This window comes from Syngnathus scovelli, chromosome 5 (genome assembly GCF_024217435.2).
Source record: "Syngnathus scovelli strain Florida chromosome 5, RoL_Ssco_1.2, whole genome shotgun sequence".
Classification (NCBI taxonomy): domain Eukaryota; kingdom Metazoa; phylum Chordata; class Actinopteri; order Syngnathiformes; family Syngnathidae; genus Syngnathus; species Syngnathus scovelli.
Genome location: NC_090851.1, coordinates 4,336,306 through 4,360,825, shown reverse-complemented (window position 1 = coordinate 4,360,825; position 24,520 = coordinate 4,336,306). Strand labels below are relative to the sequence as shown.

Sequence of the window (24,520 nt, the reverse complement as noted above, 5' to 3'; positions counted from 1 at the left end):
TGTTAATTGAACAAAAACCCAAGAAAGCAATTAAATAATGCAGACCATTGGCCGTTACACCAGTTAGTGATGTTTAATGATGCTTATTTGGTCTTACACATTAAATGTTCAAGAGAACAATTTAATCATTCATTTATTCTAACCATATTAAGAGTAATTACATTTACAGGAATGACGGAAAAAAATGCCAATACCATCTTACAGCTAGAACAATCTGCTCTAAAAATATAAATTTGGGGGATTGTTGCTACCCAAATTGCTCCATCTCTCTTTTCATCTGAGTAGACATATTAAATTTTTCATATCTGCCAGTCGTGTTAGCCTTTGACCACATAGGACAAAAACGCAAAGCCCACATTTGCTTCCATCCTGTAGAGCCGTAAGCGGCAAAGTTGATGGTCTGAAGAGAAGCACTCAGTCAGTCATCCCTCACTGGCTGATAAGTCAAGACATTACGGCAAAAAAAAAAAAAAGGAGGCTTGGGAAAAAAAGATACTTGAATAAGCTAAGTGAATCTTGGATGAAGCCAGAGGGCAGAAATGTACGCCGGGAATAATATCACAAAGCTCAAATGCTATTTGAAAGTTTCTTTCAGACTTGTCCTGGTTTAATCCCTTAAGAAGAGGCTAGGAGGGCAACTGGGGAGGGGAATTACGTGACCTGTCCATTCCAACCATGATAAAAAAATAAGGAGATAAAATCACTTTCTTCTATCCGTGTCACTCGTGTTGTAAATATGAACGCCGGTTCAAAATGTTCATTCATTATAACGGCAAGAGACTTTTTTGAAAATGAGGGTGACCAGAAATAAAAGAAAAAAAAGGAATGTCTTGGTTGTCTCTCTGAACTGTTCTCAATCTCAATCTGCAGGAATGTGTGGCATCTCGCAAATGCCACAAGCTGTTAAAATCAATTCACTAGCCAAGTGAGGCGGGTTTATGCTTCTTTGACTTAACCTGTCCAAGATTTTGGCGGCTGGGCATTAGCTTGCTTGATGGATGGAGCGCCGTCGGCAGTCAAAATCAAGGTACATGGCTTTTTAACACGTTCACTGCCGTTGGCGGCTAAAAAAAAAGGACATTATTTTTAAAAATACAATTTTGTTAATATTAAATACGCTCAATTTGTGAACCGGTCTTTCGGCACATTTACAAATATTCTCGGTGGTATATACATAACAATGGCGCTTGTCAGCTGACTTGTATTATTCATCGACATTTCCCTTCTCGCCGTTCCCTCCCCCGGAGAACACGTGGCAAACTCTCATGGAGAGCTATCAAACTCACTATTTCTGTCCAAGTCGATAAAAGGCCTCGCTGGCTGGCTGCCTCAACGGCGTTTTTTTTTTTTCCACTGACCCGATTTCAAAGTCTTCGCAGTCACCACTTCATCCCGTCACAGTTAACCCCCCCGCGGCATAAAAGGGCCAAAGCACTATCGACATTTAAAACGGAATGATGCATACGTAATGGCAGGACGCTGGTGTGGCGTCGCACCGGCACACCACAGAGCTGTCGGTGGGATGAGATGAAGCAGTTTTCAAAATGCGCTCATTTGAAACAGAACTCACGCTGGACCTGAGGCTGAATGTAACTCGTTTCTGTGCTCACATTGTGGGCGCTCACTGTCAAACAAAAATCCAACATTTTATGCTCTGTTCTCTAACAAATATCAGGATTTTTTTTTCCTCCCTTTTTTCTAAGAACCATTTGAGGCTTTCAAGGTTGAAGTTGAGCCAAATGTATTTTTTAAAACGGAAATAACACAAAGTACAGAGCAGACATCATTCAAGGCCAAACAAACATGTCTGACTCGTTTGATAAAAACATCCGGACAAAACAACTCCCAGTCCCATTCCAGTCCAGTAAGTGGCAGTACTTCATTTGTTTATTCTTTTTGAGAGGGGGAAGTAACTGAAATAATGTGGTTGCACAAACCAGCATTTTTCCAGATGCGACCTTTGTTGGAAAAATATTAAATACATTTCTGACTAAACCGCAATTAGCTTTAGCAATCGGTGTCAAAGAAGTAGGACTCAATCAGAAGCTGTCTGCGTAGGAGTCAATTTTATGTTTTACTTTCATACTTTTTTAATGAAAAAAAAAAATTGTATCATCGAGAAACGACTTCAAAAACCACTTGATATTCATCCAATCAAGCTTTTAACAATTTAGAGAGTAGCAAAAATAAAGTGTACACAAAACCGTAACTGCGTTGTTGTCTGACTTAAGCCTGCTGAAGAATGCCACAAATGCGCTGCTGGGCAAACAAAGGGAGAGAAAGCCAGCCGGTTTAGCAAGATCCCATTGGAAGGCCTTACCGAATTGTCTTTGTTTGTTACGTAATATCGCTTTGCCCGAGTTGTGAAATAGGTGGCACCAGGTACAAGACGTGTAATGCGTGCACAGCCTAATGCAATCCAGCACTAAATCCTCCTTTCACTCATCGGGTGATGATAGCGTGTCTTTGAGGGATGGTGATGGGGTAGTGAATTAAAATGTCAACAGTGAGCAGTGACAATATGAGAAAATTATAGATATCGATCACAACTAAATCAGAGTCACCCTAGTGGGGTTTCAAATCAATCATTACATCCATGGCCCCATTTATCTTTTCGGCTCATCACATTCAGGCTCGGCTGGAACCGATCCCGGCACGCTTTGGCAGAGAGGTCGCCTAACGCCTACCCGGACCGGTCAGCCATCGATAGAAAGCAGATAAACACTTGTAACCCAGTCTTGGTCACCAGTACAATTTAATGCCTTTTGATCAACCAGGGAAATTGAAACAATCGTTGGCTCACGTCCCCAGAGAAATACCTAAAGAATGGAATCGATTTTATCTGTTCTAATCCGAGTGAAAGCGTTTGCCTTTTACAGGAAAAAACAAAAAAAAACAGTTTTATATGCACTATCAAAAACTATTTTAATCCTTTTTCTGCACCATGCAACTCGACCAATTTACTATACGAGAATCATTTCGAGCTGTTTTGATTTATTTCATTCATTTCTACCAAACGCACATCCATTAGCTCATCATATTGGAAAATATTTAGTCAACAGCCCAGCTAGCCCTAGCGTGTAGCAAATAAAGGTTACAGGCACATTGCTAATGTTTACCCATAGCACTCAGAATGAGGGTCCAAAACTGGAGTCCAAACATTGCCCGATTATCGACAGAAATCTGACAATGAGACTATTGTATGATACAATAAAATCTGTTTAAAAGCGGATCAACATTGAGGGGGGGAGGGGGGGGGGGGGGGGATCAGAGATGATCCCAACTATGAAAAGCTGGTCGCTGCCTGGTGGATTTATTATAATGGCAGCCCAATGAGAGCCGCGGCCTTAAGATGTTTATTTGGCACAAAGAATGCTCTCAGGCAGAATAGATGCCATGAATAGGAAAAAGACTAGCTTGTATTAACGAGATGCAATGCTTCTTAAGCGTGTTCTGAGTCTGTTTTTTTTTTTTTTTTTTATCCCCCCACCGACAAGCTCACAGTATAAAATGACCTCCTCTCCAATCGACAGCGTGGTGCCACAAAAGATAAATATTATTATATATAATCGGCTCATATCGTGGTAAAAAGGTCCCAATGTCAAGATGTGTCTGGCCTACTCATTTGCTACATTAGGTTGAGCTAGCCTTAAAGTTCAAGGTTAAGAGATGGAAATTCGGCAGACATGGCCAGCATAGAAACAACAGAAGACACTTCCTCTTTCAGGTTATTGCAAAAACATTTCATACAAACATAATTTGGATTTTAAATCCGACTCACCTTGACGTTGGCTTTGGCGTTGTTGCTACTGCTGCTGCTACTGTTGTTGTTATTTGGGTTTTTGGCGTCTTCATGAACTCTGTCCAAAAGCCAGAGAAGAAACTCCAGGGCATCGTGTTGCGAGTTGCCCCGAAACTGAGAGCCGTATTTGGCTACAATGCTCTGGAAAACAAAAACATCATGACCAAGTCAATCAATGTCGGCAAATCGTTGTTTCAAGCAGAGACCGACCTATGCTTTGGAGTATCGTGATTTCCGGACTTTTGGTTAAAAAGCTAAGTCCAGGTAGCGACAGTGATTAATTGAGAATCTGGCATTCTCTTGGGATTGACATGAACTTGGAAAAAGGTAAGAGGATAAATGCAGTAAGGAAAGAGAACAAGGAACCAAACACTTGATGGGACTCAAAATTGTCTCCATTTTACTACAAACCAAAAAAAAAAAAAAAAAAATCTCAAATCCAATTGCATTAACCAAGAGACTAAATTATTTTCATTTTTGTCAAGCTACTGTGGTCATTGAAATTATTCAAAAAGGGGAATGAATTAAGATTATGTTAACCCAACACAAATACATTTCCGACGATCCAACGAGAGGATGCCCGGTGGAATCACAGTGTGGTCGTGTACAATCTTTGTTTTTCGTCTGGTCACACAAACTTAAGTCCTGGACTCCACGGGTGTTGAGTCACAGTTGCTTCCAGCCTAAGCGAGACCATCTGGTGTGCCTGTGATAGAACACTGTGTGAGTTTTATTAGCCGTATTGAAAACGGGCAAAACAGATGGAAGACGGAATCGTTTTTTCGTCAAATTAGTACAAACCCGATGGGAACACACGAGATGAGAGCGCCATCACCAGTGTGGGGAGAGGGATGGGGGGAGTTCTCTTTAGTGCCCTCATCATTTTCCTCACTTGCAATTTGGGCCTTGGTTCATGGAAAGTTCACACTGCCATCTCTAACACAATGTGCACACAAATGAAGAAATATTTGCCTTTTTTTGGAGTTTCAACAACAGAAAATGGGCCTTCTACCCAAAATGTCATTCTGACATTGACTATTTACACAACTAGTAGTCATCCATCTCTGTTACGACTAATAATACCTTGGAAGGTGTCACCCCATACCATGTCAGAGCTGTTTATGGTTATATCGTATATACTGTATACAGTAGAACATCACACTGACACACAATGGGTACACAAATTTGTTGGCTTCTGGGCTAGTATTAGAGATATCAATATAGATATAGTATACTGGAGTGTAACAAGCCTGAATTTATTCATACCCCAAGGTAGCTATCTACCTAGCTTGTTAGCCCGCTTGCTAGGTAGCTAGCAAGATAGTTTAATATAAATAGTAGTTTGATTTAAACTGTGAAAGAAATATGCCCAAAAATGTGGGGATAAATAAATAAAAATAAATAGTATAAAAGTGTGTAATTAAAGTGGTCTTTAAAAGACCTAATATACATTTTTTTGGAATGCGGGAGGAAGCCAGCGTGCTTGGATTAGAGCCACGCAGTGATAAGCGGAGATTTTAACCCAGAACCTTGTGACTGTAGGCCAGACTCGCTCACCACTAGTACATCGTGCTGCGCATCCAAATGATTTCAGACATCACTTGTCCCTCCAGCTTTTGCAACATGTGCTTAACAAATTGAAAAAACAAGTAATTATACTGGGAAAAATTCTCACAACACCATCTGTTCTGTTCCATTACAAAAGAAAAAAAACAAAAAAAACAATCGGGCTTCACAGAGCAGGTGGCTTGTATCCACCACTAAGATTAGCGTGTGCAAACATTGTAAACATCTTCAGTCATGAGAGGTCCTTGAAGGAGAGGGGAGGCAGGATGAGACAAACAATCCATCAGTGTTGGCCCACGTCACTGTCACACACCTCCCATACCCTCCTCCCCAAACAAAGGAGACCACTTCAAACACCTCTCTTCATCTCCTTGCCTGAGCTCCTCGAGCCCCGACGAGCCGCGGCCCTTCAAGCGTGAAAAAGATGAACCCTCTCGCCAAAGCAACACTCCCAAGAAGTGCCTGTGTTGTTAAAAAAAAATAAAAAATCTTTGTGCCCGCCGGAGGTAAGCCGCGAGCTGTGTTTTCAAGTCCTATTAATGTGCGCCGGCACTGGATGGACCGTGTGAAAGTTGACCATTTAGGATCTTTTAGGTACAAGTCTGAAACAGCATGCCATATTTCAGCACATGGAGAACTCCGGAATTCTCAAGCCGTGTCGCCTCCAAATCAAAAACGGTTTTGGCGCATAAATTTTACACTTGAGGAATTCGGGAGGGATGTTGCGCTAACAAGCAGCTTTCACGGATGCCTGAACTTTCTTTACTATGGAGACAGGACAGGGAGGACGGGCATTTTTATTTACAAGCTCTCCTCCTCTTAGTGTACACCACTGGAGATATCTCAGCATGCCCACCCCCCTGCCTCGTCCTCATCTTCTAGGCAGGCTTCACTTGCTCCCTCCAGCTTGACTCTGTGTGTGAGCAGACACACACAAAATCACTGTGTCCGTGAAAATGGGCGAGGTCAGGCAAGAAAGGGGAAATGAAGGACATGTTTTCTTAAACCATACAGAAGAAAGACCCCGGCGGGTGCCCCAGCGATCAAGCCAAAATATCCATCTTGGTGCGGGGCAAGACATGAGTCATGCACCGGCGCAAATGAAATCATTTTATTCTTGGAATAAGACGACGATTCCATCTGGGAAATCTTCCACATCCTTGATCATCCTTTATTGTAGCTTGGCGTAATGAAAAGATCAAGTGGCTGCCCCCATTCAGGCATTAAGAACAGGAGGTAATAGAAGTGAGTCACAGTAAGCACCATTTTGTCACAGTGCTTTAAATGAGGTGCACCACCAAGGTGACAGAGGAAGAAATGAAGATGTTTTACAGCAATTCCTCAAAACCCCCAAAGTCCAACACATTCAAAACGTGTACATTGTCAAATACCTGTTTAATGGAGAATATAAGTGATGGGGGGGGGGAAAGCTAAGGAAAATATTAAAATCATGTATACAATAGCGGAATTTGTTTACCATGGAACACCTCTATTGTTGAGGATTATTCCATTTAAAATCCAGAGAACATCTGGCTCTCGTGGAACTAATTGTGTACAATGAAGGAGTGTCCAGCGTATATCCGACATATTCCTCCTCCCACACCTAAGCGATTCTGTTTTGGTGAGAGAACTGGTTTGCTGTCATCCAATAATCCCAGAGGGAGAGGGGGCGGCATTTTCAGAGGCCGAACAAGACGAGCATTCCGTTGCGTTACTTCTTAAACGGCCTTGAGCTTAAAAAAGTCTTGTTGTGTTATGTACTGAGAAGACTGGAGTTGATAAATGCGAGTGTCTTCTCTCGCCACATTACTGCCGAGGAATGTTGCCTAACCACCTCGGCGTGCCGGTGAGCCGGGCCAAAACGACACACTCGGTTGTGTAAATTACTCACAGCAATGCAAACGAGTTCCGTCATAAAACATCACCTGAACAGCATCATGTGACCAACCGTCGCCGTTGTAACATGACCTATGTACTGTACTTCTGAACAAGTAAATGGGGCAGAGGAAGTTGACAATAACAAAACAAAATTTGCCTCGATTTGAATTGGATTAATAATTCAGAACATTGATGGGATGGATGGAGATTTATTGACGACTCAGGAAAATGTGTTTATGGATGGATGGATGGATGGATAGATGTTTTTGCAGCACACTGTATCCCTGCGGTGCCTTTAAACGCACAATTTTGTCAAGTTATAGCCAATTAGTACTTTCTTGCTTCGGTGAAGACTTATGGTCTTGAGAGTCGCAACAGAATGCATCTACCTTTAAGATTAGAACTCTCATTTTCTGTACAGAGTGGAATTAATCTACAGGAAGCCCAGTGCTTTGGGGTTCTCTAATGGTCCCCTTACCCCTTTCTTCAGGTAGTGACCATCCCTCTAATAGACACTGAGCCCCAATTAGCTTTGTTGCTTACTTATACAAATAAACACCTCCCTCAACCCCCCATATGCTGTAATTGTCTCATGCGTAGACACTTTCGTCGTCCCCTTTAAACTCTTGTGCTAACAAAAATAGCAGCACCTATCTTACATTAACCGTTTTTTTTTGCGGTGGGACGATGCTACGGTGGCCCGGTCACAATATGATGCATTAGGTTTTAATAATAATCTTATATTTAACATCCTAATACTGTAAGCCTTTAAAAAAAATATTACTTCCGACAAGTATGCCTGCATTTGAGTGAATAAACTTTACCTGTTAATAATATTTACTTGGAATAGCCTGAAGATGAGCAACAGCCATTAATGCACAAACTTGACATTAAATTATGACAGTTGCTTAGCTGCCTAGAGACCCACTGCTTCCATTTGACTGGCCTTGGCTTACAAGTGCACATGAAATGGCCGATTAATCACTTAATGGCAAGTTAATGACACACGACGTAGGCAAGCTTTTTACAGCCGCAGGCCCTCAGGCCCTGCTGTGCCTGTATCGCTGACTGCCCTGACAACTTGACTCCAATTAATATTTAAGTGTAAGCACTATTAACGAACACACATACTGATGGGAAATTAAATCCTAATAATCGACATGTTTCTCGTGGGATAGTACGTACGCTTCTCTGTATTTTAGGTATAAAATACCATGAAGCGCTTTTGCAACCATGGCTAACAGGTTCTTGGGATCATTAATAACCAATAAAGTTATTAGGCTAATTGTATAAAATGCTGAAAGATGTTTATTTTCATGAATAATAAAATGATGAAAGTAGATTGGCAAGCAATTAAAAAGTTTTTGGGAACCAAGCAAAAAACATTTCTCGTGTTCAGCCATCTTTGTTTACATTGGGCTGAACACGGTTCCAATCCGGGTCGGAAAATCCAGATTTAAAAAATGTCGGGAATGCAATACAAGGTTACTTCCGGGTTTGACCACGCCCATTAGCCACTCCCCTTCCAGCCCGACTCACCTGTGGAGTCTCGTGCCGACTAAAGATACTAAAGATGGAGGATAATATATAATGTAATAAAAGGTACACAAAGCAAACTACGATTGTGTGAAAAGTTCAAATGTGTGAAAATTAGAATTAGAGACACACTAGTCACCTTAAAATCTACGGAGAGCTGAGGCGTGTACTCCAGCGTCCACAGGGCTCGAACCAGCGACGCCAGCTGCTCGGTCACCTCACCCCTGGCGGCCTCGCCGTTCACCCTCCGGGCCGACTCGTTCGGCTTGTACTGCTCCAGTCCGAGGTACTCGGCCAGCAGGTCGGTGTTGCTGAGGCACTGCACCACGGCGTTCATGAAGCAGGTGTTCCCGTGGTTCTTGAGCCCCAGGGCGCCGGGGGTTTTGTCGCCGTAGCACCACGACAGCCGCTCCTTGACCGAGCCGTGGGACGACAGCGTGGCGCTCTTCTTCACGACGCAGTCCTTCGGGACGCCCGCAAGGGCTTCGTCTTTAAAGCCGCCGGTGTCGCTTCGACCGAAGCCGCCGTCGTCGTCCTCCTCCCCGGGCTCCGGCGGCCGTCCCTCGCCGAAGTGCGCCAAAGTGCTCAAAGTTTTAAGAATCCTGCCCATGAAATGACTGAAAGAACGAATAGATTTCCGACGGCTGAACACGCCGCTCCGGTGCTTCTTCTCTTTCCGCTTGGTCGTTTTGGCTTTCATGGTTTTTCGCGCCTTCTCCTTGCGGGGATCCATGGCTGCGGCTGCCTGCACCTGACAGGAGGAACACTCGCTGTAGTATGGAGGAGGAGGAGGAGGCGCACCTGTCTGCCGGACAGTCTAGTCTTCCTCCTCCTCTTCCTCCTCCAGCTCCTCCCGCCTTTCTTTAAACATCACCGCCGTCAGACTGGCACCGAACCCGGACCGGGTAAACCTGAGGTTAGCTCGTCGCTTCGAGTGGCCGCCTCATTCTTCGTGCCACACTTGACGACTACTTGTGACGCTAACTATCCTTCCTCCCGCCCTGATAGTAAAAACAATTCCCGCCCCCCACAACCCACCCGGGAAACAAAATAAACACGCGTCGGCCTTTACATTAGGTACACCTACCATTGTTGTCCAATGTGTGATTCGTCACGTGACCACGCTCGATTGGAATTGCATTAAAAATCTCCCCAAAAATTATATCCATATTTTATTATTCGTTGAGAATCTCACCTATTTGCTTTTTTGTTTCTCAAACCAAAGCTTTGCCTGACTCCTGAATGTGAACGTGTTGGTGTCAAGGAAGTGAATTGAGGAACTGCTGTTCAGAACATGGTTATTGATTTACGAAGGCTAACAAAATAGATGAAAATTAAATTGAAAAAATACATAAAGAAAATAAAAATGGTTCAAAAACAACGGTGAAAAGTTATTTATTTTTAAATAAATAAAATGAAGAGTAAATAGGGACAATGTCCTTAATTTTTCATCTTTGTTCGTTAATTTCACACATTAGCTTAGTTTACGGGCTTAAAAACTGTTTAGACAGAGGATTTTGGTTTATTTTTTTTCTACTGACAAGAAAACTGGCATTTACATGGGTGTGTAGACTTTTTATACCCACTGCATATTAAAAAGAAAAACTTTGAAGTTGTGATATTAAATAGGCCAGCAGATGTGCATTGCAGACGGTGCTGTCTAAACCCAGATGGCCACTTAGAAGCACAATCTCCATCCACGCAATTGTCAGTGTGAAACACCTTGTTGAAAACATACTCGACAACGGAGTCTATAAATAGCTTCGCTCACATTAAGGCTGCCGCTGCTGAAAAACTCCAGCAAATACATAAATGGAGCTTTTTGTGCACTTCTGGTTTGTCGACGGGGAGCCAGCATCTGCCTCGTTCTACTCCGATTCTAATCATTCGAGCCTTAATTTCACAGCTCACCGCCGCTCAAGATTCAATTTAGTGGGCCAGATATGCTGATTTATTACAAAAGATAGTCAGAGCCGACGTTTTCGTAATTTCCCTAATGCTCTTACTCTGCTATTGTTGGAAAATGCACAAAGGCTGTACACAATAAAAGGCCAAAGTATTAAATCTGACAAAAGTTTTTGAGGTTGCATTTCAAACATCCCTTGGCATCATTTTTTTATCGATTAACTCAAGTTTGGTCGATTTAATAGAACATTTTTTTAAGCACATCCTTTGCTCAACACTCAGTTTGCACACGACCAAAACTAGAAAAATCTCTTGAGCTCTTAGGAACTGTGATGTCATAATAATCAGTCGACAGCAAATGGCAAAATGGCCACCGTCTTCGAGATATAAAAATATTTTTCTTCATATTCCACAGACGCAATATTAATCAGAATATTCTTTAGACTAATGCTGGAGGGGGTCGCATTGAACATAAAAAATAAAATGTTTGACTTAACTTCTGTGTTGCTGTGTCAGCATGGGAGATGTTTATCGCCATATAAAACCAAGGGGAATAAAAAAAGTGGCTTTTATTTTATTTCATAAGTGTCTTCTCTATTACTGATCAAACTGTATAAAAATTACCCTTATATAACAATGGAAGTGATTTGAGTGTTACTTGTCTGAGCTCGACGCGGTCAGTCACTCAAGAGTGGATGAGGAAATTTCCAGCGCATGACGGCTCCGTCCGCGCTGGTGCTGATAAGGGTACTGTTGTTACAGCAGACCTCCACGCTGGTGATTGTTCCTCCGTGAGCTTTTCCGACGTGGGTGACCGTACCGTCCATGTAGTCCCATACCCTCACCAGCTTGTCAACACCACCTGCCGGATAAAATCCATCAAATATTCATTTTGTTTGAACAAAAGATAATATCTCCATTTTTGACATGGCTACTCTTCAACTTGGATGTTTTGGGAACTAAATTAAAAATATTTGATGAAGAACCTGAGATGTTTGTGGTTTACGTTTTAGTTCGAGTGTATCGCCATTGGCGGCCATTTTTAAGTCACAGTCCAAGCAGTAGAAGTGTTAAGAATTAAACGATTAATCGACAACAAACCGATTATTGAATTCAGCGCCTCAGTTGAATCATCAAGTTGTCATTTAGAACCATTGTTTAATAAAATATTGTCCAAATCTTCTGACTTCAGGCTCTTACAAGATTGCAAACATTTGCTTTTACTTTGGGAAAACAATGACCATCCATCTTTCCTGTGTGATGTCATTTAATTGGTTTTAATCACAAAATTTTACCAAAACAAAAATAATTGGCAATTTTTTTTAACACACTTTAACGCAATGAAAATTCTATGCTATGATGGAATAATCCATTTTCAAAATATTTGATTGTGACAGCCAAGCAATTTGTGAATAGCTAAAAAGCCGTTGTCACCCTCGAAACTGAATTAGGGGGGGAGGGAAAAAAAAACACTCAACACAATTACTATCTACATTTTCAATCACTGCGGCTCAAAGAGTAGCGACGGGACGAGGCAGTGAGAAGCAGCTGCGTAATGGACCATTACCTGTCACAAAGTATCTGCCGTCATAAGAGATGTGCATGCAGTTGATGGCTGACGTCTCCCTGTCCTGAAGCTCTCTGATTGCTGACCCGTCGTGCACGTCCCAGTAGACAATCTGAACAGGTAAATTGGAAGTCATTTATTTGACAGCGGCAAAAAAAAAAAAAAAACACGTATTTGTTCTTTTAGACCGTTCTATCTTAGTCTCATTGTTTTAAAATTCCGATTGCTTTTCCGATAACAGATAACACACATTAGCAACTGCATTGCCTTTGAATGATTTTTAATTCAAATTGTTTGGACACTACTCTGCATTAAATGTAAATAATTTAAGGAAAGAGGGGGAGCAATTGTTTATTTAACTGCAGATACATACGGCTATTTGTTTCATGTAAGACCCTAATTAGCGCTGTTGTCCTATTATTGTTACGTTATCAATAATTTAGTCAAATTTTCTACAAAAAAAATTTGACTATAATGTCATCTTCTATCATGTGTCAGCCTGAATAAATAAGTAAAGCTCCAATTATGCTCGCTAAACGGAAGCCAAAGTTAATCGTCCCTGAGGCTTTGCAGCTGTACGACAAAAGTCTGACAAAAAACACGATTGTTGTTTGTGGTTATTTTTAGCACAGGTGACAAAAAACATTCAGGTGGTGCACATTAATGCATCCTTTTTGGTATTTGGGGCAAAGCTGATTATATAATTTAAAGAAATAGATGTTAGTCTGTTACTTTGATCATTCCAGCACCCACAAAGCAGAAACATGAAAAATATGTTGATAAAATCCGTCCGATTACTTGATTATCCGATATGATAATCGATAGGATGATCGATTTAAAAACAGTGTACCAACAAGTCCTCAAGTCACCCCCAAACATGTTGTCTTTTGTTTTCCCTCAGACTCTCGTCTCTTTCCAGTCACGACCTCTCCCTCCCTCATCTCATTTGAGCATCTTATTAGCGATGCTGCCTGTGTGACTTTCCTTGCTCCATCTGTGTTCTCAGGGGGAAAACCGGGCCTCAGTCCAAAGCCGACCCACGCATATGAGCATATCTAAAGGTGGTAATACATTTTTGACTACACCCAGGGACTGATCAATCTCAATCGATTGATGAATTAGATATGTCTGCGTAAGACTGTTCACTCCCACAACGGTGCAGAACCTCTTTTTAACTTCTGTCAACCTCTCGTCAACTCCATCCAAATTAATCATGATCATGATCGGAGTGGTTAGCGGTTCTGAGATTCCGCCTTTAACTCTTGTTTCGGACCTTTCTGCGTGGTGGAGAAACATCTGGGCTCAATTTTAATAATAATAATCAATGAGACAGATCTCACACCTCTTTGGTAGATTTCTAGAGAGTTGACCTAAGCGGGCCACAGACAGAGTGTCTGTGTCTTAGGTTGAGCAGATGGTGGATTTGGCTGGCGCTAGGCTGGCGTCGGCACATCCGCATGCAGGAAGGCAAGAGCGCTGCTATGCATGCATCTTTCCTCACAGTCTTATTAATCGGCGCAAGTTATCGTCACCTTTCGGCAGGGGTGGGAAGTAAGAAATATTTTGTTACTGTGTTTCAATTGATTGATCTGGATTTTTTTTTTTTCTGATGAGGTTATTTTTACAGTCTATAAATGAGGGATAGGGATGAAAACCTGCCAAGAATAGCAAAAACATGCGAGTAATTGATGCGCTAGCAAATATAAAACATTGAATGTGATTGGTCAAAGGGGAAGTCAAGTTTTGATAGCAACGCTAGCTAGCTCTCAAATAATGTGACATTATCATAATCAAACTAAATTTATTCTTTTGTCTATTTTAAACTCTATATTTCTGTTACTTGTTAATTACGACGAACCCAGAATACACAACGGGCTTCGCAAACTAATCTGTGGTTTTGTGTGTGTGTGTTGTGCAAGTGGTCACCGTGGGAGGCCACGCTAATCGTGGCACAGCACCAGGCTTCTTGCTTCTGCTCGGCTCAGCGAGTGGAAAATATCATGATGCAATCACAGGACATTTAGATTAGCCGGTGTCTTTATCAAAGCCGGATTTATTTCTGCCTTAAGGTGACATGTTGTGGCTGAAAATTGGAAAATGACAAAATGAAGCAGTCCACCGCTAAACATTGAGAGGGAGAGGAAAATAACCAACCCTTCTGTCGGTGCCGCTGGTGACAATCTGGTGCTCTTCAGGATGGTAGCACACGGTCTTGAACGAGGAATTTTTGGTAATTATCTTGCGAATCCGCACAAATTTCCTACACAAAGATTCAAAAGAACATTTGTTGGTTTTCTAGATTGAAAAAATATATGCAGACTAATTTACCTGCTTTCTTATCTATAACTTCCTTGATTTCTTTTTTGTACTTTAGAATAAAAACGATAAGATATTACAGCAATAAATAATATCAATAGTAATTACTTTCTCAATTTTTTGTAGAGAAGAAAAATACCATGCTAAATTGCACGACGTAGTAAATAAATACAATGTAAACGATTTTAAGCTTCATTTCAATGGACACTGTGCTACAACTTTGGTGTGAGCATCATACCCACCAGGGGGCAGTATAATCGTATACACAGCAGCAGTCACACCTAAACTTATTCAACTGCAGTAGTTGTTTTTCACAAAAACTAGAGAAAATATTCATGTGCGTTCCTCAGTGTTGTTTGGTTGTGAGGTGACTCACACAATGTCCCAGATGATGCAGGTTCCATCCATGCTAGCTGTGACAGATTCCTTGTCGTCGCTCCTGATCTGGACACACCTCACAGTGGCTTTGTGTTCCGTCAAGAAGGCAAGCCGTCGTTGGCCGTGCTTCAGCAGCTCCCAAACGCAAACCTAGAGTAGATTCGGGAAACACGGGTATTACATCTTGGGTCAACACGTCGATTAGGGTGTGTGATAATTAAATTGTTTGTCTTGAGTAAATGAGGTTCTCCCATTTTTGGTCAGAATCCTGTGTTATGTGTGAATTTTTTCTACTGCTAATCTCGGTCATACCATCTTCACGCAAGACTGACCGTTCCATCCTGCCCCCCGCTGACAATTTTTTTGCAGTCCCTGGACCCCTTGAGGGCTGACACGCCGTTTCGGTGCGCGTTGTGAATGACGAGCATGAGGCGGCCACTCTGCGGGGCGAATATGCGGATCTTCCCGTCGTTCCATCCTGTGAAGATAAAAAAATAAATTGTGCCTTGACTTGAATAATAACTATTCATTCAATGTCACATTCACACTTGTTTTGAGTCCTACCAGTGATGATGCTGTGTCCGTCAATCATCAGGTGCACAGTGTTACAGGTAAGGCAAGGTTCTGGGATTCTCAGCAGCGCTTTGGACTTGTCTATGTGCCACACCCTGATGTCCTCCTCTGAGGCGGTGGCAAATAACTCAGAGGAGCCACTGACAAAAAGCAAAATAATGCAGAGATGAACATCTATAATTGGGCATTCATTTATGTATTGCATTCTATATTTACGGAAATCGCTATAATAAACCTAGGTAAAAAGTCTTAAGTATAATAATTATAATAAAAATTACCTATAAATATATATATATATATATAAAATAATTGATCATTTTAATTGACGCATATAAATTAGGGTTGCATGATGATAAATAATCGATATTTATAATTTAAAAAAATCATTATAGCACTAAACTTAATTAGTCATTAAACTCTTTTTGCGATTATAATTCCAATTGTTGTTACCAGCATACATTTATCAATTGTACAGTTGTTATATGATATGATACAATATTATTTTCTTTCACATCATACCACATTATATAATTATATATACTATTACCGCATATATATTAATATGGCGCTACTATATTTCATTGCGTCACTAAATAAGAAAAAAAAGTAGACTTGGACTGCCCCCTAGTGGAGTTAGTGGGTACTGAACTCAATGCAAAATAATTTTGAAAACCTTTTTTTCATTCACACAAATTGCGCTTGTACTTTCTGTAATTTGGTAAGGAAGAAACTTTCATTAGCAGTCTAACAGTTAATTCATTTAAAGTCCATTTGTTGTTCTTATTGCAAATCTGAATGGATGCCAAATAAATAAGAACTCATTGCTTTTTATTTATGACCCCGAGCTACTCACAAAGCAATTGAGACATCCTTGACGGCGCCATGATGATTCGTGGACACGAGTTCAGCTTTGAAATCCTGCAGATGGAGGCAGTAGATCTCGGACGCGTCTGTGCCGACAAAAAACTGTTGGCCGTCATCTTTGAGAGCGATGGAGGTCACTCCATTGTTCATCTGCACGTGTCTAATATATTGTGGGGAGGAGTCAGTGAATTTTGCGTCATTTTTATTTTCCTGTCAATAAAATTCCAGCTTATCAAATTATAGCGTGGACACTCATTCACCTGAGAGCCTTCAAGGTGGTCGTGGAGCAAAGTGTCAAGGTGCCAAATCCAGAACCGACAAGGAGTTCACCCGTACTTAACGCCTTTAGGACAGTGACTCCCTGTGTATGTGAGCGACGGAAACATGAAAAATGAAATTCCACCAATTAGACATCTTGTCGGGATACTCACCAGGCTGTGTTTGGTTTTAACGGGACCATAGTCGCTTAGATACTTTGTCTTGGTGTTAATTTTCAAGATGTCTCCACTGGAAGTACCACAAAAAAAAAACTCATCGTCCGGTGCGAACTGTGCGGGGGGGGAGAAATGTCAGCGTGAACGCTCATTATGAATTCTAGACATCTCAGCAAACTTTGACCCAGATATAGCCTGAACAGTTTTAATTCTTCACAGTGAACCATCCTGAGGCGGCCATTTTTAACACAGGCATGCTAATGTTGGCTAGGGGCTAACTCGTATTCGCTAGTAGCATATTTAGTTAGTTTTTCAGGATAATGTCATGACAAGCAGTAAGCAAGGTTTTTTTTTTGTCTCAATTTTGTCCTCTTAAATGTGATCACATACCTCAATGCACTTCACTGTCCTCTTCAGTTTACGCAGTTCACAGACTGTAGGTTTAATCTTGTTGGTTTCATCCATCTCCCAAAGCTGCAAGGTTGCCCTGGAAAATTCAGTATATTGGTTTTTTTTTGTTTTTTTTTATTACTAATATTCAGTTGAGGTGCCAAATACCTACAATATCCAAAGTGGCACTTTCCTGCAAATAATGAAGCGCTTCATATGTGCATTGATAAATTCAAAATATTTTAGATTTTATGATAGATAAGTTGTAAACATTTAAGAAAAAATGGTTTACCCACCTGCCAGCAGAGACAAAAATGTTGTCATTGGTGTTAGAGTACTTGATGACGAGGCGGTGACATAAACTCAAAGGAAGCGCTGGAGCCGAACTAATGGCCTGCTTGGTCGCGAGGTTCCATAAAAGTATTCTGTGAAAAAAAAAAAAAAATGTCAGGATGTAATATCCTGTGGTGGGCTTCAAAATTGGCTGGCAACCGGTTCAGGGTGTCCCCCGCCTACTGCCCGATGACGGCTGGGATAGGCTCCAGCACGCCCGCGACCCCCGTGGGGACTAAGCGGTTCAGAAAATGGATGGATGGATGGATGGGCTTCAAAATTTGCCCAAAACTTAGCTGCACAAACATTAGTACTTATTCAAACTTAAATTAATTGTTGGTCCTTAGAAGTTTCTGCACAGACTTTTCCACTGTACTGGTAAAAAAACTTGCCTTCCATCGTCTTGGCCTCCGAGGGACACCAGATACTTGTCATTAGGAGAGAAAGCCAACGCTTCCACCTTGGATTCATGGATCAAAAAGCGAGTGTACAAGCTTCGCTTGGCGTAGTCCCACACGATTATATCGGCCTAGGAAAATAACGAATAAATAAGGAAATTAAAAAAAAATCTCAAAAAAATACAGTGAAAGATTTCTACACATCCTAGTGAGAGAGATTTCATTTCCCACTTTTTTTTTTAGCCACAATAATGGGACATTTCATTTATATCATAAGAAAAATTAAATTTGAACAGGAATGTGTATTATTTTTCAATCCACTGATGACAAGGTAGTGCTGAGGGATGGAAACATTTGACACTGAAGGTTACCTCAAAGTCATTGTAATTGATTTGTCCAGAAGCTATGTAGACTCCACTTTTGGACATGGAGACGCAGGATACGTCACTGGTGTGACCGTGCAGGAAGTGTCTCTTGTCGTCTTTAATGTGTGTGAGAACGACGGTGCATCCCAGAGGATAGATGAGATACTCTTTATCGGGATGAAGCCTCATGCCGAAATGCACTTGTCCTAAAATTGCACAAGAAGGTCAAAGATCATGCTGACTGACTTCCTATTGGTTCTCATTTCAAAATATTGGGTTTCCCCATTTAAAATGATGTAAATTGAAATATTGTATTATCTGCAATGAGAGTGATACTTACACACAAATTGAATGGGATATTAATTACTGAATAATGCAATTCAAATAACTTAGAAGAAAGAATTTTGGACAAGTGGTATAAGCAAACTATCACCTTGTTTTAGGTACCGTTTTTTGTCGTCATTCTTTTAGCTATATGCTATGTATTTACCCGAGTATCTGCTTGAGAACACTCATTCGTGGCATATAATTTTGATTTTTTTTTTAAAAATTGTTTATATTACTTACCGTTGAAGCCGGAAACCGCCGCCAGTTCAAGTTCAGGAAAGATTTTTGGTTCCAGATCCATCTTGCTAAAATGTAAACAGCACAATGAGTTTATAAAATTGTATATAAAATTATGTACAGCTGTAAAGTGTAATAAACTTTTATAAAAATAAAACGTTTTGACTAAACAAAATATTTTTTCCCAAGTAGATACCGTTTTCAGTCCATTGTCGTTTTTTAAATTATTTTTCATGCGTAAACTCGCTCAGTGTGACGTCACTAAAAATAAAGAGCCAATACAACCGACGTCATTGAAATTTATATTTATACAGACACCGCTAATTGATGATGTCAAATGTGTCCTTTGAAGACCACATGAACTACTACTAACGACATTGAAATGCAACACTTATATACCATATATTGTTGCATTAATGATATAAACTTATTTTAAAAAATCCTCTACCCCTTTAATGGTCATAATAATGTTGAAACGTCGTTGGCCGCGATATAAAATCCAGTTCCATTTTGTATGCGCAAATATTGCGGGTGAGTACAGCCCTACAATTTGAACACAACCGACTGCGGTGCTAACTTGTTGCAAAACTTACCGTTTGACTTAGCAAAAGTCTGTACTTTTAAAAAAAAGAACGACAAAATTGAAAACGCTTGATTTTACATCCTCGCGAATCTCGAACAAAAAGGTCGCTAACGTTTACCACTGTCCACTATAACAAACACACGTCGCCTAGCAACGGGAGACCCGCTAGCCCCGCCCCTTACGTCCCCATTCATTCCTATGTTTTTCTTTTTAATTTTTTTTAATTAGTACTCTATTACAAATAGCAAAAGCTGCATTTTTTTTGGTGAGGAAAATGGCTTCAAATCAGTTAAGCAGCTTTTATTTTATTCTTATTTCTATAGTGTCACGTATTATCCAAACGGGTAAACAAACACTTTGCTGTGACGTCATAACGATGAGCGTGGTAGCAGGAAGACAAAAAGTTTTTATTTTGACACAACTCACGAGAAATCATGGCAGCAAGATATTGGTTCATTTCCACAACAGAGCATGCAAAGAAGTAGAAAAAAAATATTTACAATCTGTTACTAATTTATTATAGTTTGGCTTAACATTCAGTATATGCAATAAATTATCGGGGCACTTTCACAGTACAATAAAGTTGTTGATTGATTCAGTCCGACATTTTTACCTGTGTTGCAATCCTCTTATTTGTCAGTTTGCTGTTTCTGTGCTTTCTGAAGATGGCGTCAAAGTCCTGGTAGCTTTGGTGCCAACTTGGTATTATAAATTGAGACGCTTAAACGAGACAAGACAAAGCAGTGTCTAATATAAAAGTAGTGTTGTGGCACCATATTGATGCAGACAGTAAAAAAAAAAAAAGTAATTTGCTGTTTTTATTAATGTCATGTATGCCATTATGGTTCTCCTCAGGTTGTGCTTAATGCAGACAGCCCTCCAAGCCTTTTTTAAAAAAAATTATATTGCTCGGGTGACCTTCATTTCATTTCTTCGAATAGTCTCAGGTGATAAAATGTTGACAGATGATCGTATTCTATTTTTGATTTATTCAATATGATGCATTGACATAATTCTGTGAAGCAACATGGACAATGTGGGAATACGGCTTGATTGATTTAAGTGGAAGAAAACTAAAAATAGTACCAAGAATGAATTTAAGGCTGGGCAATATGGCCAAAGGCTCGACCTTAGTGGTAATGCTAGTGTTCTAACGGAAGTGTCATAATTCTAAAAAGGTCTTATGCATGATCTTTCAACAAAGCTAAACCGATAAAATGTCAAAAAATATATAATGTAAAATTGAAAACATTTTAGGAAAAGTCTAAAGCAAAACCCAGCACTCTGCTGTCCAAGCAAATAAATAACATTGCTGAAATCACAAATATTTAATACACAGTACTACATATATATTTTAGAGACGCTCCATCCTCTTGTAAACTTATTTCCGGTTTTCACTCCTCTTTGTGCCTTTTGTCTTTCTTTAGTCTAGACACGTTTTTTGCCTCACCAGCAAAAAGTTACTTCTGTCCATGATTTGTGTTAGCGGTTTAGCATAGCTTCTCGCTCGTCTTCTTTTTCTTACATAGATACCTTTCTATCTTATTCAGGAACACATGAATACGTTTTAAGGGAGCTGCCCGTAACAGTGAGATCTGCTTCAAGCTAGTTTTATAAGCAAATGCGATGAAATGGTTAACAAACGTGAATGTCCAGATCTTGCGGGCACTGACGTAACAACTATAAATGTCTGACTTGCTGTGTAAAATCTACACCGCTGCTGATTTGCATGGTAGGGTGTAAAAATAAAATAAAATCAAAAGGCGATTGCCCGTTACTGCTCGGATAAGGCCACAGGTGTCAAACTCAAGGCCCGGGGGCCAGATACGGCCCGCCACATCATTCTATGTGGCCCGCGAAGACAAATTGTGCATCAAATTCGTGTGTCATTACTAGAATTGCAAATTGTCTTCACTTTTAATAATCTTTTTTTTACTCATCTGATTTGAAAACGAGTTATTTGTCACTTTGTTTTGTAGCTTTTACTGTATATAATATGAAGTGCTCGTACATTTATTTGGGTTGACAGTCATAACGGCGCTCCGAAAGAAGCTATGACTACAATGCGGCCCGCGGAAAAAATGAGTTTGACAACCCTGGATAAGGCGGATTTCAAAATGATACGTAGGATCACATTTTTGTGATTGAGGGTTATTCTGTGGGTAGTGGTACTGTCATGGTGGAAGGTCTGGTGTGGTCCAAGTGCTGATTGTTTACTAAATGATTAGTAAGGGAATGCGTCCAGTGCTCAGTTTCAAAACACTAGTTTGTAGAGCGAGGCAATCCTACAAAATGTCATTGTTGTAATGTGTTCACGCTGCTGTGTCTCTGTTTACAAAACAAGGCGCGACTCAAGTCGGTTGGCATCTTGACCCAACATGGCAGTCGAACGTTGGCGCCAGGGACCGGCTTCTTCACGAAAAAGCACGAGTCAGCGGTTTAGCGAAGTGAGTACCGGCCCGGTGTTCAAGTGCACTGATCCTCGGCAGGCTCTGGGAAAGTTTGAAGTTCTTTGGCCGCATCCAACAACATCTGCTTGTGAGCTTGAGTTCGGCGGTGTCTGCTCAGGCAGTGACTCCAGGAGAAGCTACGCCCGCACGGAACGCAAAGGTACGGCTTCTCCCCGGTGTGCACCCGCTGGTGCAGGTTCAGAGATTTATAACGGGTGAAGGTGGCCCCGCACTCGTTGCAGGAGTACTTCTCGGACCGGACGTGGACGTTCTTCTCGTGCTCCTTCATGTTGCCCAGCTGCGAGAAGCCTTTGCCGCACACGGGGCAAATGTGAGGCTTCTCCCCCGAGTGGATCAGCAAGTGAATGTTTAAATCCTGACGGGAGTAAAACCCCTTGGCGCAAGTCAAGCAGACGTAGGGCCGCTCCCCCGTGTGGCTCCTCATGTGTCTCTTCAAGCTCTCGGAGCGGGCGAAGGTGCTGTCGCACACGTTGCACAGAAACGGCTTCTCGCCGGTGTGCGAGCGCTGGTGCCTGCCGAGTTCCGAGGCCTTGAAAAAGGACATGTCGCAGTTGGGGCAGTGGTGAGGTTTCTCCGGATTGTCCTGGTGGATCTTCTCGTGGGCTTTGCAGTGACCCATCTCGGAGAATCCCTTCCCGCAGAAGGAGCAGGTGAAAGGCCTCTCGCCCGTGTGCATTCGCTCGTGGCGGATGCGCCGGTAGAGTTTATCGAAGGTCTTGGCGCAGAAGGAGCACTGGTGGGGCACCTTTGGTTTCCTGGCGTGGATGCGTCGATGGCGCTCTAACCTGGAGGGCTTGTTGAACACTTTGCCGCAGTCGGGGCACGGGTGCTCCCTTGTCCGGTTGTGGGTATCTTGGTGACGTAACAGCTTGTCTTCTTCTGTGAAAGTCTTCTCGCAATGCACGCACTGATAGCGAGTCTTTAAGGTCCTGGGCCTGGTGTGTACGGAGAGGTGCCTGGTGAGCTTGGAAAGCCTATCAAATATTTTGTTGCAAACGTTGCAAGCGTGGCTCTTGCGTTGCTTTTTCTTGGCCTTTTTGCCATCCTCCGACTCAGAGTCGTTGCCGAGATCGGACTCGACGATGTACTCAATGTCGAAGGCTTTGGTACCTGGTGACCAAGAGCATCAAAGGATCAAATGAAATGAAATTCACAAAGCGGACGCAGGGTCACCTGTTTACCGGGTTTGGTCATGTGACTTTTACAAGGCCACATTCATTTAAAATCCACAAAGAAGCATCGATTCTTACTTTCGTCTGAAGAGTGATCTGTCACAGATGAACTGTCGTTCTCCATCGCTGAGATCTTGCAATACACCCCAAAATCATCAACAACAAAAAACATAGGGGCCCAAGACAAAATATTAATAAACCCAGGCGACTATTAGATGTTGAATAAACTCGCAAAGCTCGTCTCTCTTAACAGTATGCAGCCGTTTGATCAATGGTTCAGCCATTACAATGACACGTTAGTAATATAACGTCAATCAAGTTAAAACGTCGACATTTTTTTTTTTTGCCAACTGCCAACATAATAGCACAACAAATATTTAGGAATCGATATCGCAATGCACGTTGACATATTCTAAATGCCAACGCCTGTATTTTGGATTTAAAACTTGACGTTAGCCGTCGTATGAGAATTAGAAATTAGAATATGTGCGGAGTCTGTCCTTTTGTAAGCAAAAGCGCTATGGAACACACAGGCAATGTTGTTAGCATTAGCTGCGTTCAAATAAATAAACCAGCATGCTAACATCACGCTTGCTATACATTGAGAACGTCGCAGAAACAAAAGCAAAAGATGACTTACCTTTCTTTTAATGCGGTAATTAACAGATTACCACATTTTAAACCGAAGCTTGGTTAAAAGTGGAAGAGGCCGACGCTGTCGTTGCTAAACTTCTTCTTCGTCTTGATTTGTGACAGATCAAGTACGTTTAGCGCGTTGCTGCCCCCACAAGGCTTAAGTAAGTAAGTGAGTCTGAAAACAATATAAAAACAGCGTTTTTGAACATTGATAAATATAATTAGGGTCCAAACAGTGACTGCTGCAAGGGTCCTATAGCTTTATTATTATTATTATTATTATTATTATTATTATTATTATTATTATTATTATTATTATTATTATTATTATTATAAAAATATTATAATTATTGTGTGTTTTCATAATTTGTCAGGTCCTAAAATGCACAAAAACTCACCAAACATTTCACACTTCTCGCGCCTGAATTTTTTTTATTTTTTTTTAACATTTTAAAGTTCTCAATTTTGAATTTGCAATAAATGTCATAGGAATGAGCGTAAACAAAAATGATGATGGAAGGTAAAGAGTATTGCTGAGAGAGTTGCTGCAGTGGAATAATTACAACCAGTAGATATTATGTGTGGTATAAACAACTTTAATTATGTCCAACAATGAGGTTAAAGGCCATTTACGTGCATACACACACACACACACACACGCAGCCACATTCCAAACTGCACGTTCGATTGTTTGTCCACATACAGTCGCTGACCGGCTGACCGCCCCACCTTCGTCTGTTGTGTGTGGGTTTCCAAGTACCCTGAGGACATGTGCTGCAATATTGCAAA

At 41.1% G+C, this 24,520-nt stretch overlaps 3 protein-coding genes across 5 annotated transcripts in view; all 3 read right to left on the bottom strand.

Annotated features, from left to right (window-relative positions):
• Positions 1 to 9,764, bottom strand: part of usp43a (ubiquitin specific peptidase 43a) — a 28,106-nt gene extending 18,342 nt beyond the window's left edge. Inside the window, exons 1-2 of the mRNA XM_049720826.2 lie at positions 8,922 to 9,764; positions 3,782 to 3,943 (exon numbers count right to left, since the gene is read on the bottom strand). Of these exons, the coding sequence (XP_049576783.1) occupies positions 3,782 to 3,943; positions 8,922 to 9,515 (756 nt within the window). The 5' untranslated portion in view covers positions 9,516 to 9,764. The remainder of the gene's footprint in view (positions 1 to 3,781; positions 3,944 to 8,921) is intronic.
• Positions 9,765 to 11,241: 1,477 nt separating this feature from the next.
• On the bottom strand, positions 11,242 to 20,205 carry cfap52 (cilia and flagella associated protein 52). 2 transcript variants are annotated; one of them, XM_049720828.2, is made up of 15 exons: positions 19,463 to 20,205; positions 18,873 to 18,937; positions 18,312 to 18,511; positions 17,935 to 18,071; positions 17,506 to 17,634; positions 17,210 to 17,306; positions 16,817 to 16,933; positions 16,646 to 16,746; positions 16,375 to 16,545; positions 15,513 to 15,661; positions 15,281 to 15,426; positions 14,947 to 15,098; positions 14,409 to 14,514; positions 12,255 to 12,366; positions 11,242 to 11,549 (listed from the first exon to the last, which is right to left on the bottom strand). In XM_049720828.2, the coding sequence occupies exons 2-15, from the start codon at positions 18,931 to 18,933 to the stop codon at positions 11,365 to 11,367; spliced, it is 1,863 nt and encodes a 620-aa protein (XP_049576785.1). In that variant the 5' UTR covers positions 18,934 to 18,937; positions 19,463 to 20,205; the 3' UTR covers positions 11,242 to 11,364. The 2 variants fall into 2 exon arrangements, with proteins under 2 accessions (XP_049576785.1, XP_049576786.1); XM_049720829.2 differs by lacking the exon at positions 19,463 to 20,205 and adding an exon at positions 19,318 to 19,383.
• A 147-nt stretch (positions 20,206 to 20,352) lies between these two features.
• LOC125969112 (zinc finger protein ZFP2) lies at positions 20,353 to 23,871 on the bottom strand. 2 transcript variants are annotated; one of them, XM_049720843.1, is made up of 3 exons: positions 23,736 to 23,871; positions 23,174 to 23,228; positions 20,353 to 23,033 (listed from the first exon to the last, which is right to left on the bottom strand). In XM_049720843.1, exons 2-3 carry the CDS (start codon positions 23,217 to 23,219, stop codon positions 21,919 to 21,921), a joined length of 1,161 nt encoding a protein of 386 aa, XP_049576800.1. In that variant the 5' UTR covers positions 23,220 to 23,228; positions 23,736 to 23,871; the 3' UTR covers positions 20,353 to 21,918. The 2 variants fall into 2 exon arrangements, with proteins under 2 accessions (XP_049576800.1, XP_049576799.1); XM_049720842.1 differs by lacking the exon at positions 23,736 to 23,871 and having other exon boundaries at positions 23,174 to 23,729.
• Positions 23,872 to 24,520: the final 649 nt, after the last annotated feature.

Bases quoted from the DNA above. Each gene is read 5' to 3' on its own strand.
- LOC125969112 (XM_049720842.1), bottom strand. From the start codon at position 23,267: ATGTTTTTTGTTGTTGATGATTTTGGGGTGTATTGCAAGATCTCAGCG. The intron at 23,034-23,173 runs GTAAGAATCGAT...CTTGGTCACCAG, and splicing joins AGATCACTCTTCAGACGAAA to GTACCAAAGCCTTCGACATT.
- cfap52 (XM_049720828.2), bottom strand. From the start codon at position 18,933: ATGGATCTGGAACCAAAAATCTTTCCTGAACTTGAACTGGCGGCGGTT. The intron at 16,747-16,816 runs GTGAGTATCCCG...TCACATACACAG, and splicing joins TTAAAACCAAACACAGCCTG to GGAGTCACTGTCCTAAAGGC. The intron at 15,099-15,280 runs GTCAGTCTTGCG...AATCTACTCTAG, and splicing joins GCGGGGGGCAGGATGGAACG to GTTTGCGTTTGGGAGCTGCT.